At 39.3% G+C, this 14,668-nt stretch overlaps 1 protein-coding gene across 2 annotated transcripts in view; it reads left to right on the top strand.

Moving 5' to 3' along the window:
• ANKHD1 (ankyrin repeat and KH domain containing 1) overlaps positions 1 to 14,668 on the top strand; it is a 116,076-nt gene that overhangs the window by 71,682 nt on the left and 29,726 nt on the right. For both annotated transcript variants that reach the window (XM_050905537.1, XM_050905536.1), the window contains one exon: positions 7,970 to 8,713. In XM_050905537.1, coding sequence (XP_050761494.1) covers positions 7,970 to 8,713 — 744 coding nt within the window. The remainder of the gene's footprint in view (positions 1 to 7,969; positions 8,714 to 14,668) is intronic.

Here is a 14,668-nt window from a genome sequence, read left to right as displayed (position 1 = left end):
TCTGCTACTTTATCTGCGATAGAGTTAGTGTTCTTTGCTGAACTTCCATTCTTAACTTGTTATACACATGTGGCTTTTAATATACCAGACTTTCATCGTTAGACTTCTTGGAAGATGAGGGGCAAGAGAGGGTGTGAATAAAGGTGTGTTCATTATTTCCATGGGCGGGGGGGAAGCAGTCTTAAGTTCTTATGTAACAAAATTGTTTATCCTGGGGAAGACAGATTTCTTGCCTTCACAGTTAGAAGTAGCGCCCTGAGTTTTTGTATAAACTCTTAACTGCTTGGAGGAAGGAGAGGAGCACCTAGCCATCTTAACCTCAGCGCAGTCTGGTTTTTAAGGACCTGTATTAGTTTTTTAAGAAATGCAGTAGTAACAACTTGTTTCCTGAAGAGTTCTTGGCAAGTTGAGTGTAAAACTAGAATACACTTGTATGTTATTGTTATGATTCAAATATGGTGTGAGGTTTTTCAAGAGGAATATATGGTCTAATTTTGAATTACTTTATTCTTCAGTAAAGTAAGAAGGCGTATGGAATAGCTGCTGTTTGAGTAATTATTTTGGCAAAGGATTTAATATCAACATTTCACAACTGAAGAGAAACATTTCAGAGCTGACAGTGGATTTAGAGAGACTCAGATAAAGGTGATACACAAAGATGGTAACCTCCTAAAGAGCTGAAGAAAAATCAGGTGAAAGAAGCAGAATTAGTTCACGGGACTGAACAGACCTCAACTCTTATGTGCTTAGGAAGGATCGTTTTTAGTGTGCTACCTGTAGCATGTGTTTATTGTGTCCATGTAAAAGTGAAATCCTAGTGAAGTTCAGCTCTTTGTGCTTTCGTGGGGAGAGGCAGGAGATCCTTTCCTTGGCATTTTGTACTTGCTGCTGCCCTTGCTTGAACACGGTCAGGATTGCTCAGGGGCCAGCAGTAATTCTGATGCAGCAGCTCAACATGGAAAGTCTTTTGGCTAAGAAAAACCAAATGTGCTATTTCTGCAGGACCAGAGGGTCTCTCCCGCTTTACGCTGTGAGGGATGTAAAGCGCAGTGGCTATGATGCAGCTCCAAATGCCCCTGCATCTGGTTCCCTGTGGCAAGGAGGTCTCGGTGCCCAGCACATGAAATGGTCGAAAGGAATGCTGTTGGATTTCTTCAGGAAATCAGCTAGTGTAATAGTGTTACCGTTGATAATCTTGTCTAGTTTGTAAATGCAAGCTAATGTTTAATAAGAGTGGGATCTGAAATGCCAGCAGTGTTTGTGATTCTGCCTTAGTCTTTCGCAGAGCGTGCCTGGTAAGCGCAGTGGCTTGAACCCATGGCATGTTTTTAGAACATTATTGAAAAACAACACGCTAGTGCAACAAGGGGATGCTCAGGAAGTCTGTGGAAAACAGCAGGATTGTTTTCTTACTTGAAATATTTGAACTCTGTAAGGTGTTTTTAAACATCAAAATTTAAAGGAGTCTATTTTTGGAGGCTGAGGTATCAGTTATTTTGTAAGTTTTTCTCCAGATTTGTTTTACATCATAGCTAATCTGAAATTGTGCTTACAGATGATCTAATTGGCCTTAACTGAGTGCTTAAAACCTATCAATATGCTGTCATTAGACTTCTCCACTGTTGTTTTTAGGTGGGCAGTAACTTGCAGCGTTTCTCATTTGGGGTGCGTCTTTTTTAGAATTCCACAAGACCTAATAGACTTAAGTCATTCACGTGAAAGCCGCCCACATCTGCCTTTGATCCTTGGGAAGGAGACCAGAGTTCCCTTAAAGTTGAGTAGGATTTTGAATCTGTAAGCTTTTTAAGTTAGATCTTCAACATACGGTACCCCCTGTATCCCCATGCTAAATCTAAGTCTAATGGCTTGGAGAAAGGAAAGAAAAACAAACTCCACGTAGCTTCAATAGCTACAAATTCAATAAATATTTTTTACTCCAATATCTGACTTTTATGCCTAATACTGAGTTATACTGGCAGAGATCTCATACATTGTGTGATTTAATTGAAATAGGGGCCAGATTAACAGTAGAACTAGAAAGATTATATTGTTCTCATTGAGGTGAAGGCGTTAAAAAAGCAAGCTGATATTCTTGCTTTTCCATGCTGACTTTTCAGACCTCTACTGCACAGTCCAGCTGCCTGTTCGTTGTTTCATGTGCTTCAACATCTTCTGATTAACTCTTGCCGTTTCCTCCGTATTTTCTGCCTGGGTCAGCAGCTGACCCAGTTATCCGGGATGAGTTACCAAGTGAAATGTAACAGTCCATGCCTCATGACTTTCTAACTTCACTAATACTTTCTTAGTAGACTTACAGACTTGTTATTCTTTTATGCGAATCTTTAGCAGTGCAGGCAGATGATTTAAAAACAAGACATGTGTAGGTCCCCAAGAGCACAAGCCTATAAAAATCTTTTCACGGTGGTTTGTGAAATTCTGCTCCTTTGAAGTTTCAGTCACCTGCTTGCCACTGACTACTTTAATTACATCTTAGCAATTTTCCAGTTAGATACCGTCAAGCCACCAGAGGAAACTTGGGAAGAAGACTAAGATTGGAAAGTAACTCAAATTTTTGAATGTCAGAAAGTGTTTCAGCCGTGTAACCATTGCCTGTTGGATATCATTGCACCTATTCCCTGCAAGTTTTCCATAGAAACAGCTGCAGGAGTGATAATGATTGGCAAAAATACTGCATGGTTCACAGGAGGAATGTAGTGAAAATACGAACTCATCTGATCATTCAGCCCTCCACAAATCATCCTGTTCTTTATAAAGAAGAATTAAGTACGTATTAAAAATAATGTAGCAGATGAATTTACTTGGGCAAAGCAGGCTATTTTTTTGTTGCCCGATCAGCCAGATTATATAATATTGTACTTTGCATTTGTGTGTATATGGATTGACTGATTGTTTCCCCAGGTTCTTAGAACTGAATTTCTTACTGATATGAATTACAGTTAAACACAGAATTTTCATGAAAATTCAATACTGAGCTCATCTGATTCCTGTTGATGAGGCTGGTGAATTTTAATTGCAGACTGCAAATCTAACTCTCGACTTTGAGTGAAATCAGATTTTTAAAAAACCCTAGAATGCAAGAACAGTGGACAAGCAATTCTGTTAACAAAGCACAAAGATCTTAGTATGGATTTATGCTTCCTGACATCTGCCTTTTGTGACGTGAGGAACAAACTGAATCTGGTTTTTTGGTTGGTTGTTTTGTGGGGTTTTTTTTTGTTTTTTTTAAAGTTCTAGATAACATTACCTATCAGGATGACACGGTGATTCAAGCAGATTTATACACTAGGTGTTGGTTCCAGCAGAGAGGATGTATTTGAATGTACAAATGTGTATCACGCAGTTGACTTTTTTTCTTGCTGTCATTTTTTTTTTATGCTGGAAAAATCTTTTGGAATTTAACTGTTTGGATTTGGATTGTGTCTTTTTTTTTTCTTCCCCCCCCCCCCCCATTTAACAACTCTAGAAATTAAGAGGCTGTCAACAAGTCCCAGCATTTAATCTAATAAAAAGTAAACTCTTTCAGGTGGTGGCCAAGATGAAAACCACTAAGCTGAAATGCAAGTTGTGTTGACAGAAACTTCCTGAAGAGTATAATGGATTGTAAAAACAAACGTTTGGTCTTTTTAATTTTCTGAAAAGACCTTAAAAATAAAGTAGTGATTTTTCTTAAACTTTTGTTGCTTGCTCTAAAATACAACAGATGTCTGTCGTTGCTAATTCATCAGTTAGTGCTTTTAGGGTAAGATCTGAACTAGGCTTCGTTTATGTAATAAAATTACTTATCTACTTCATGTTTCTCAGACACTTCCTTGGAGTAAATATCTCAGTCCTCAGACTTGCAGAGGACAGCACAAGTACCTGCCTGTGCTACTACTGTAAAGTATGAGGCTGTCATTTGGGTGTTAGCAAATGCAGATGGTACATCTAATAACAATGTCATTGGGGTCAATAAGCTAGTTTTAGGTAGGTTTATTTTGGACCGGTAGCGTCTCACCTGTGCTGCTCTATTCATTGTGAAAGGGCATATAAATTATTTCTTTCTTGGGAGAAGATGACATCCTATGGATTAGAAGTCAGGGCTAGAAAAGCAAGTTCCTTGAGAATCATAAGCACTCAAGATGAAATATGGTATCAGACTTGTTCATAGGCAGCAACCCTATAAAGAGTGAACGTGTTTTAAGCAAATTTAAATTAGAAGAGTTTAATTGCTTAGGAGAGCCACCTGAGGACTATAAATATGAAGGTTATTTTTCCAAACTCTTGCTCACAGTGTCTAGGACCTTTAAATGTTACTTGCAGCCAGAAGGCATTAAAAACTGGTAATGGTGTCCTCCCTGCATATTATTGGGTGCTCAAGAGACCAGTAATGGTGCTTGGGGGAGGCTCATCTGGGTGAACAGACTATTGCAACTCAGGTACTTAAGAGATTATCTACAGTGTACGGGAGAAGTACAGGAGATTTCCATGGGAAACGTTTACACCTCTAACATTTTCCTGGAGAAGTCAGAGAAATGGATGGGAAGCTGCGTTTGTGCAGAGTAGGTCTTACCCTGAGTCATGTGTGTTGGTCAAAAAACTGGCTGAAGACATGTGCGTGCTCTGCAGGGATGGGGGTGAAGGCTGAGTTGGTCAGGTTAGGGACCAGAACCTGTGGGAATATGGAAATATAAATAAAAGAGCAATTGGTGCTACTGTTCACAAAATAAATTGGGTAACGGTCGTTTCCTTGCTCTGTGGCTTTCCTGGCATGCCCATAACCACTCTGGTTTTTCTGTCAACCAAACAATTCTTTGTCCTGTAATCGTGAGTACCTGATGGCAGGTGGTATTTGTGTAGCAACACCTGGATTTCATTGATCCTTAGTTGTCTTTTCATACTAAACAAGTCTTCTAAAAGTGGCCAAAACAGTTGCTTCAGAGGCTAGATTGACTGCTTAATATTGTTAGGTTTAATTTTGTAGTAGATTGGTTGTGTAGAAGATTGATGCTCCACCAAAAAGATAACTGAACAACAACAACAAAAAAACTGAAGTAATTATGATCTGGCCTATGATTGGATTGTTAAGTCTTACTGCACTTACATATTTCAAAAGTGAAAGTATAAAGTAGTGTCTTGTTCATAATTATTTACTAAAATGGGCACAGTATTTTTCAGGATATTGTAATATAGAAGAGATTTGGATAAAACAGGAAATCGCTACTTTTAAATACTTCCAATATTATAATATTATATTACAATGTTTACCTATTTGAAGCTACCAACAGAGTCTTCTCCACCTCTGGTTTGAACTGGCTGTTCAGGTGTGCATGTCGGATTTAGCAGATCTTTCTTCCTACCACTCGTCCTCTTCCAGTATCCCCAAGATTACAGGTTGCAACTATTATCTGGCATGCAAAGGGCGATCTGGAGTCTGAAAAGTGGGCCTGCTAAATAATTAGAAGCTGATTAAAGTAAATCTCTGCACCTCTTCTGGAACTTGAGAGCCCAGCTCTTCACTTACTGGTTTCCTAACGCCTGTCTTCCGAAACTGTCCCAACTTTCTGTGGTCATTCCCGGTCTGAGCCGCTGTCTGGGAGCGCTGCCCGCTGTGAGACTAGCCTTGGCTCATCTACCCAGTCCAGGCCTTAATACGAGGCTATACTTCTGCTCCTTACTTTCTCTTGTGCTTGTAGAAAAGTTTTCCTATGACAGGCTTGTTTTCTCCCCAGGTGGGTCTTCATTGAGAGGGACAATATTGGTACTTTATTATTTGGGGGCTCTTTGAACTGCAGGTTTTCTTTCCTGCAGAGTGATGGAAGCTGTCCTGAGCTGCCAGGTCATGGGAATGCTTTGTGTTAGGATGGAAATGACAGACATGGTAACCTTAGGAATGACATTAAACAGAGCAGTGTAAAGGGTTCCCATCTTAGTCGTGTCTTAAAGGCAGGGTTAATTTGCAGTTAGGTTACTGTATGTTTCTGCTACTTCAGCAGTGGAGCAGCTTAGTTTCAAAAGACACTAACTGACTTTTATTAGTTTCTAACAGATATAGACAAGCATTTCAGAGACTTTTGGTGAGTGCAAATATATTTTTCAAGAGTAGTCTGCAAAACTTACACTATAAGTCACACTTTTTAAAATGGAAGGATAACTATATAAACCCTAAGTACACTACAAAGCCAAATAGCCAGCAGATTATAGCAGGTTTGAGTTAAATATCCACCAGCCAGCACAAAGCAAGTTATTGCTAAACTTTAGTCAAATTCCGTATTGTTTTCCAAGAAATTGTCTTGGGACTCACTTATGTTTCAGAGACAAAATAATAGTAGTGGTTGGAATAGGTATTCAGCTGGAACTACTGACCAGTACAAGGCAGCCATGTAAAGTACTGAGCTGGAGAAAGAACCTACTGAAGGGTGTCCACAGTGTTTGTGGGATGCTGGGATATTTCCTGGGGTTATTAAGATTTTTGTTGTTTTCCTTAAATTTAGATATGATTTGCTTTCACTCCAGGGGGTCTAGTGAAGGTATTCAGCACAGAGTTGGTTCAATTCTATTTTAATATTTGTTCTTTCTCCTTATAAGAGAAAATTCTCTTTTAAGAGAAAATTCTCACAGTTGTTTTCTTTTTCAATTAGTTCCTCAAAAAAAGATTTCATTTCAGAGTGAGGTGTATGTGACTCCTGTTTTGACAGCAATGCAAATTGAAGTCACTTGTGAATTAGTATTTTGGTGAAGGAAGGCCCAGAGAGAAATAAATTGGTGTTTTAGGAAATTTAATCCTTCCAGAGCTAGTGACTGATCTGGGACTTAGTTCTTGCATCTATATTTTCACTTAACTGTGTGATGTTTAGGTAACTTAATTAAGCCATAGCTCAAACTGTACATAATTTTAATTCCCCTTTTAATGATTAATTGAATGAGTCTGCTTTGTAAATATTCAAGTTTTGTTTTGTTGTTTTGTTGGGGTGTGGGTTTTTTGGTTTTTTGGGTTTTTGGGTTTTTTTGTTTTTTTTTTAAAAGCTACATATATCACTCTTTGGGTATAGCAAATGAGTGTTAGTGCAGAAAATTATTTGATCAGGCTAAAACCTTCCACATTTTTAATTAAAGTTTCTTACACTGAAATCATAATTAAAATTTCAGCACTTAATAGATTCCTATTAGCAAGATCTGACTGGAGGTTTCACAGATGTGGCTGTTGGGAAAGCAGCCTTGAGTTGTTTGAAGGCAGTGAGCACTCAGAGAAGCGCTGCCCTGGCTTGGTTCATTGCTAGATTTGTGTTGAAGATTATTTTTTTAAGTCTTAATAGTGAGCAGAATTGTTAATTTGTTACTGGAGAGAGGGAGGCAAGCAAGCTGTTAATTTTGTCTCAGAACTTTTAAAAAGGTGCTAAAGCTTCAAAATATATTTGTGTACATTAAGTCTGAACTGGCAGGATTTGGTTTGTAATGTAAAGGTGGAATGCTATACTGTCTGGAGAAATACTAGTTCAAAACACTGATCTTACTGTAGAGTTACTCTTCTCTCAAATATAGACTACTTTTGCTTGTAACCTTGCTGTTGGAAGTTAGCCTCTGGAAAATAGTCTTAGTTTAATTGCTTTGCACACCAGAACAACTTTGGGAACTCAGTAAATTATTTAAATTGCCTTGCTATTCTTGCTGATTTCACTTCCCAGATGCATTATCATGTATGTCAGAAACCGTAAAGGTTCCTTATTCCTTAAGATTAAAATAGTTGTGTTCGAAGGGATATTAGGATCAATATTGAAAATTCCAGCTATATGGTTTGTCCTTTCTTGTCTTAACATGGAGTGTAGGGTTTACCTTTCTGTGGTTTGACAGATGTGCAGTGTTAGTTGTAAAGATTTTTTTTTTATTTTTTTTTTATTTTTTTGGTGGGTGAGAGGGGAGGTTTGGGGTATCTTCAGCATGGCATTTTTTCAAACATTTTTCATGTGCTTAGGTGCATCCAAGCAGAAGTCAAGTTCCCTGCAGGTAGCAGATAAGGACCTACTGCCACCTTTTCACCCATACCAGCCTTTGGAATGCATAGTAGAAGAGACTGAAGGCAAGCTGAATGAACTTGGACAGAGAATTAGTGCTATTGAAAAAGCACAACTTAAATCATTGGAATTAATTCAAGGTGAACCTTTAAATAAAGATAAGATTGAAGAACTTAAAAAGAACAGAGAAGAACAAGTACAGAAGAAGAAGAAAATATTGAAGGAGCTGCAGAAGGTGGAAAGGCAGTTGCAGATGAAAACCCAACAGCAGTTTACCAAAGAATATTTGGAGACCAAAGGTCAGACAGACACAGCACTTCCCCTGCAGCAGCAGTGCCCACTTACAGGGGTCTTCCCAGAAGTGGAAGCCGATAAGGGTCTGCCAGAGGATAACTTTTCAGGGTTACCTCAGGTTGACACAATCTTGTCTAAAGATGACGAGCAACAACAGTCTCCACCACCTGCTGAACAAATAGAGTTTGTCCCTATCCAGCCTTTGCCAGCACCGCAATGTAATTTTTCTGGTAATTTAGGTTATAATGGGACAGAGTCTCTTGAACTTCAGAAAGCATTAGGGAATCAGCAGAATGTAGGACAGCAGCAGCAAATTGCTGGGCAGGGGCTCTTAGTTCAAGAACCAGACGGATTAATGGTTGCCACTCCAGCACAGACGCTTACCGACACTCTTGATGACCTAATAGCAGGTGGGTTAAGAAATATACCTATTTTTACATTAATTTGTGTGCTCAGTTTCCCTCTCTCTCCTTCCCTCCAAAAACATCTTGGGGTTTTCCAGTTTGGGAATACTTGCTTAAGAATAAAGTTCCTGATTAGTGCTATTAATCCTAACAGTGACTTCCAATTCTAACATGAGACTTTTAAATATCTTTTTTCCAAAGTGCAAAACTTCCTGTACTGGAGACCTGTTTTAGCCCCTTTGGCCTCATCTTTTTCTGTGCTTCTTTAAAAAGCCTTATGAGTGATTAGTAGTGCCCATTAGGAAGCCTGAAAGCGTGACAGTTCTATATCTTCTGTAGAATTTTCTATACAGGCTTATACCTCAGTGACTTTCTTCAGTGTAGTAGCCATCTCTAGAAAAAGCCAAATTATTGTCACTTGTATGGACAAATGTGTCCCTCTCCTTGCTGCTCAAGGTGTTGCTACAGTTTAAACGCAACCTGGAATCCACGTACAACCGCTCAGTTCTGTAATGGCTTGTGTTTTCAGAATACCCTCTAAAACCTGGTTGTTGTACAGGAATATCTGCTTGTTAGATAGAACATATGGCAAAAATGTGTCCTGTTATCTGGATGAAAAGCAAAAATCGAAACATCCTTCCATTTGTTGATAACGATGTGAAGAGGAATGGAAGTTCCCACACATTGGGTTGTGTGAGTGCCCTTGTGGAAAAAGAGGTATCGTTTTGGTTGACTTCATTTCATGGATTTGACTAGGATTGATGTTTGCTGCTGGAGGTATGTAGGATATAGCCAGTGTTGTTTGGTCTGTAGTTTTTTTTAATTCGGTGTTTTTCAGCTTTTCTTTGCACCTTGTGTCTGTCCCTCAGCCCTTATTTTCCTGTCTTCCCCCCCCCACGCCCCCTTCGTAGTCACTGCCCTATCCTCTTAAGTTCATTTCAAGGTTGTAGAACTGTGCGGTAAGACCTTTTGCCCAGCCGTTCCTGTGAACTTTTAGAATGCTAATTGCATCAAGCTCATGCAAGTCGAGGCTACCTGCAACTTTGCAACCTCCCATGGAAACCATAGCTGGTGGAATAGTGTGGTGTGTTGTACCAGCTCCCTTCAGCTATACAGTGTAATTCAAAGAAATCCTCTTGTATTATATAGAATCGGTCTTAGTTCCCCCTTTTTTGGCATGGTGTGCCTCCCTCCCCCACTCGACAGTGCTCTTCAGAGTATTCAGCCAACATTAAAACAAAAATGCAATTGGATTATTCATTACTCATGATTTGGCACGGGAGCGTGCGAGGAGGAAAATTTGAATGGTTAAGGCAAAACATAATCAACAAGGGCTTAATCTTTGGAGTAGTACCTGTTGCTGACAGTTTAACATATCTGGCACAAGACCATGCAGTACATACCCTTTCATGGTTAGCAGCTGTGTATTACGTCCAAAATATTCAGTGCACCCAGAATGAAAAACTGCTGCAGTCAGCTGAGTGTGAGAACTGTGCCGTTTGAAAAAAGATTGCAAACAACCAGAAAACTTTCTTAAAAATAATTAAAAAAAATGTGAATAGGCATTGGTTCATTTTCTGAAACTGTTTACTGTTTTTGCGAAGTAAAGACATTTTTTGCTAAGAAATGAGATTTACTTATTTAAAAAATTGATACAAATAGCATGCTCTTCTACAACTATTAGAAACTATATTTACAGAAATGCAATTCAAGGAAACTTTAGCTGTCCAATTCCAGAGGCTCCTGCAAAAATGTATTGATGTTGCTTTATTGAAATATATTTTCTTCTGAAAATCATAAGTTTGTTTTACTTCCCTCCTCCCAAAAAATTGTTGGAAGAGAATTAGGTATTTTGCTCACTTTTTAAATCCAAACTGTGTAAAAGAGTGATCCCTGTGTAAATTATAATCCTACTATATCCCAGATTTATGTATGTTTAAAAACAAACTGTGAATCTACCTACTCCTACTCCAACTCTTTGATCTGTATTTAAAATGCACTTGACCTTTTTCCACAAACTTGCCCATTAATCCTTAATTTTGTAAAGAAATTTTGAGCAATAAAAACTGTTGTAAGAACTGATTTTTACATACGTGCTACAGATGCCAGATAAAATTGTTAAGGGGCTTGTGCCTGGTGCACGGGAAGTCTGTCTCTTAGAGAAGTTGTGTCTCACACTCGGGTGTGCTGATGAAGTGTCTCCCTTGATCACAGTACCACTGGTGGAGCTGCAGTAATGGTGGTGAGTGACTCTTGGTTTAGAAGAGGTATGAACATTTTTATTCCTGCTGAGTTTGTATCAGGTCTGCTTCAGAAGAACAGAAATGTTAAATCTGTTTTTTTGCCCTCTGCACTGGAATACCTTTTACTGTTGCTCTTACCAGTGACGATGTAAGAGGCAAATTTTTCAAAGCGTCAGTTGAGACTAGTTGTAAGGGAGAACTTGCATTTCTACAAAGCCTCAGATCTTTATTTTGCTGACTAACTTAATTGTGACAACATAAGTAAATGGAGTATTTATCTTGACAGTCTGCTGGCATAATTTGTCAGCTGCTAGGTGTTGAGATGGTTGATGTCAAGGTGCGAGGTGCTGGAAGTCTCGCTGGCAGTCAGTCACTGGTAGATATGTACCTGAGTCCCCTCTTTCATAAAGCTACACAGAAGTAACCGACTAACCTTTGGAAAGTCAGGTAAAACCTAAAAATGAAGGAGCTCTTTCCACTCAGAACGTTTTGGTTGTAATGGAGTTTATTTAGATGTGCTGAAGCAAAAATCTTGCAACTAATCCTATCTTTGAAGGTGTGACTTAATACAGTCAAAATTTTAATTGGGTTTACAGAAGAGAGATAGATGTTGTGCAGTTTAGAGTGGGAAAGCAATAATTACTTTGCATCACATCTTCCAATAGAAGAGGACGTTTTGGATCTAATTTTCATTACTCAGTACACGTTTGGTTTCTTGAGGCATCTTGTCTTGCATAGTTGGAGTTTCAGTTCACATTATGCATTTACCACAGTAGATTTCTTAGTTGGCAGTATCTGAATTGAGGCTTTTTTGCTGTTTTAGGGTAATCAAGATGAGGAACTTTCTTTTCTTTGTTGCTAGGTTTTGTCTCTAGTTGGAATATATTTATTCCTGTTTGTTCTACTTGGCTGGTATTTTTAGTCAGGAGGTGGCATCTCTGTGTGCTTCTGTCTGACTCTCCTACTGCGAGCTCCCATTTGTATACTGAAATTCCAGGTGTGTTTTGAGAAACTTTATTAACTGTTATTTGGTTCTGAAATTCTGGTTGTGGTCGGTTATACAGAATTGTGGTATTTTAAGGTAATGATTTGGAAGGTGACATCTGAGTTACTGTATTTAGGATTGCTGTCTGGAGTAAAACTGATTACTAGGATAATCTGGGGTGAGAAATGGTGACTCATAAAACGACTTGCAGTTACCAATGTGCAAAAGCCTCTGTGCAGTAACATGTTACTGAGAAGCTGCATGGACAGGCTGAAAGACTGCTCAGTCATGAAAAAGAATTGTTTTCTTTGTCCTAAAAATCCCAGTTCCTTTGAGGAAAGGGGAACTGAAATCCAAGTCTGGTATTCATGAATGTCCATGCTCACTGAATGACAGTAGATGCGGTTTCAGACTACAGCTGCAGTCTCATCCAGAGCTGCTTGCTCAAGGTTCTGCAAATGCCTCCAGAGTTATACTTAATACCAAGTTCTTGCTTCCTTTTATTTTACTCATGTTTCCTGTGATATTTTTTCATAACTTTGGAAAATAGTCATCCATGTCTTTGGAGACCTGTCTTTGACTTCACACTGATTCAAAGAAAGTCCCTTTGGAAAGTTGCAAGACCTTCTTAAAATGTGGGGAATCTGGATTTTGTCATGTGTAGAATTTTTTTTTTTTTTTTTTAAATACAAGTCTTTTGAATATTGAAGTCTATGGAAACATCCAAAACCTATGTCACAAAATAGGTGTTTTATAAAGATCTGAGGTACACATTGTGAAAATTGATTTTTATTTGTTTTTTTTTAATCAGTGCCTGGCTATCAGTGTGTTTATCGGTACCTTTCCTGGTGAAAAGACAAAACGCCTGTTCAGTAGGAAGGAATCTGCATGTTGGAATGTTTCCCCCTTGTCGTCTTAGAGAGTGAAAGCCGCACATTTTTCTAGTCTGTTAAAATCCTGTGGTGCGGCATAGAGGTGCTGAAGGTGATCATCCCCCACGGTTGGTTTTATGCCCTCCAGCTAGCCTTTCCCCTTGGAGTCGCAGGCAGTGCCAGTGCTGCTCTCCACTGTCAAGCTGCAGTGCCGCAGTCATTCCTGCGTTAATGCCAATTATTGAGATGAAAGTCTGGAGTAGGTATGGTGGTATTGCTCCTCGGGGAGAGTGCACATTAGCTTCTGGTGCTGAGAGTATGACCTGTTAAAGACTAGTGATCGGCAAGACATCCTCGACTTCCTTGGGGCCGGTGTCACACCGATGAAGCCATCACCGAGGCCATGGCTGGGCTTCTCCTGGTAGCGGGAGGCAGAAGCGGAGAGGTGGCTCTCCCATTGTGTCCCATCAGTAAGACAACCTTGTCTCCCTGGATGGGGTTTGCAGGAGCAGTAGCTGTCCCGCCTCCCGTGATCAAGGTTGCTAATCCAGAAACAGACTTGGGGAAATACAAGTTAACTCCAATTTCATACAAATGTATGCGAAGGGATGTTGGAACCGTTGTTGCAAGGTCATCTTTGAGTTAAAAGTCTATATGTTGTTGTGTAACATAGGCTGAGCTAAATCAGCCCCATAAAATGGAGGTAGAAGTTCTCAGATGTGTTTTGCTCCACAGAGCACAAATTACATTGATGCTCTTCCATTGGGCCAGCTTGCCAGACACACTAAGGAAATAGAAAATTACACTTTAAAAAAATCCTGCAGTTTTGTAAACTCAGTAGTTATAGAGGGGATGATTAATCAGTGGGCATTGCAGGACTCTGTTGTTAGATCTTATTTTAAACAAGAGTTTGGGGTATCAGTACAGGGTTTATCTGCATTTCTACTGCCTTTGGTGTTCTCTCTCACGTTTGACATCATTGTTATTGTGCACGTGAAGTGCTTAGCGCACACTCATGTTTCAAGCACATGATGAAAATCTAAAGTATGCAAGAAGTACTTGGACGTTGTCAGTCATGGTTGCGAAATGTAGAAAATTTGTGGAACCTGTAACAGCAACACCGAATATATTACATTAAGGACCCTTAAACTGGCTCAAGTGGAGTCCCTCTGCACACCCCTGCTTTGTATGCACAGCACAGGCATGTGGTTTTGGATTTATCTATAGCTGCAAGATCTGAAGGCATTGAGCCAGTGTCCTTCACGAGGAAGGACCAGTTTGATTTAATATAAGTCCTTAACAGGGTGATTTGGTGTCTTGTATTTTGGAAGGAATAATCTTTAGAAATCCAATTAGTATCTTGCACTTCAGTGCATTGAGCAAGAAAACAACTGTATTGCATTAATTAATGCTCATCTGCTGCTGTAGGTGGTAATCCATAGTAAGCAGATGAAGTGTGGGAGCTTTTATATTTGAAACTTTTAATACAAACCTGGTTTGCTCATGAAGGTTGTAATGTGAAGCAAAAGTCAACTCTGAATTCAGATACAGTACTTTGTGGCTTAAATGTGGTAGCCAAACGTTAATGCTGGTTTTTGCCTATGTGCCAAGGAGAATGCTTTACTTGAATACAATTGAAAACTGTCACCTCCCAAAATTTCAGTGACAAACGCCCACCATGTTTCCAGAACCCAACTGAAGTGACCCATCTAAACTTGCTCCAGTCTGTGTTTCTTTTTGTCGCGCATATGCAGTCCTATAGGCTGAATTAGTGGTATTAGTGGTCATGTTGAGGATTTTTCTAAGAGTCTTCTGTCTGCACCATTTTCCTATGAGTAATTGCTGGTGTGTAATTTGTCAA

Source organism: Gymnogyps californianus, chromosome 14 (assembly GCF_018139145.2).
Source record: "Gymnogyps californianus isolate 813 chromosome 14, ASM1813914v2, whole genome shotgun sequence".
NCBI classification, from domain to species: Eukaryota; Metazoa; Chordata; class Aves; order Accipitriformes; family Cathartidae; genus Gymnogyps; species Gymnogyps californianus.
This window is presented reverse-complemented; position numbering and strand designations above follow the sequence as displayed.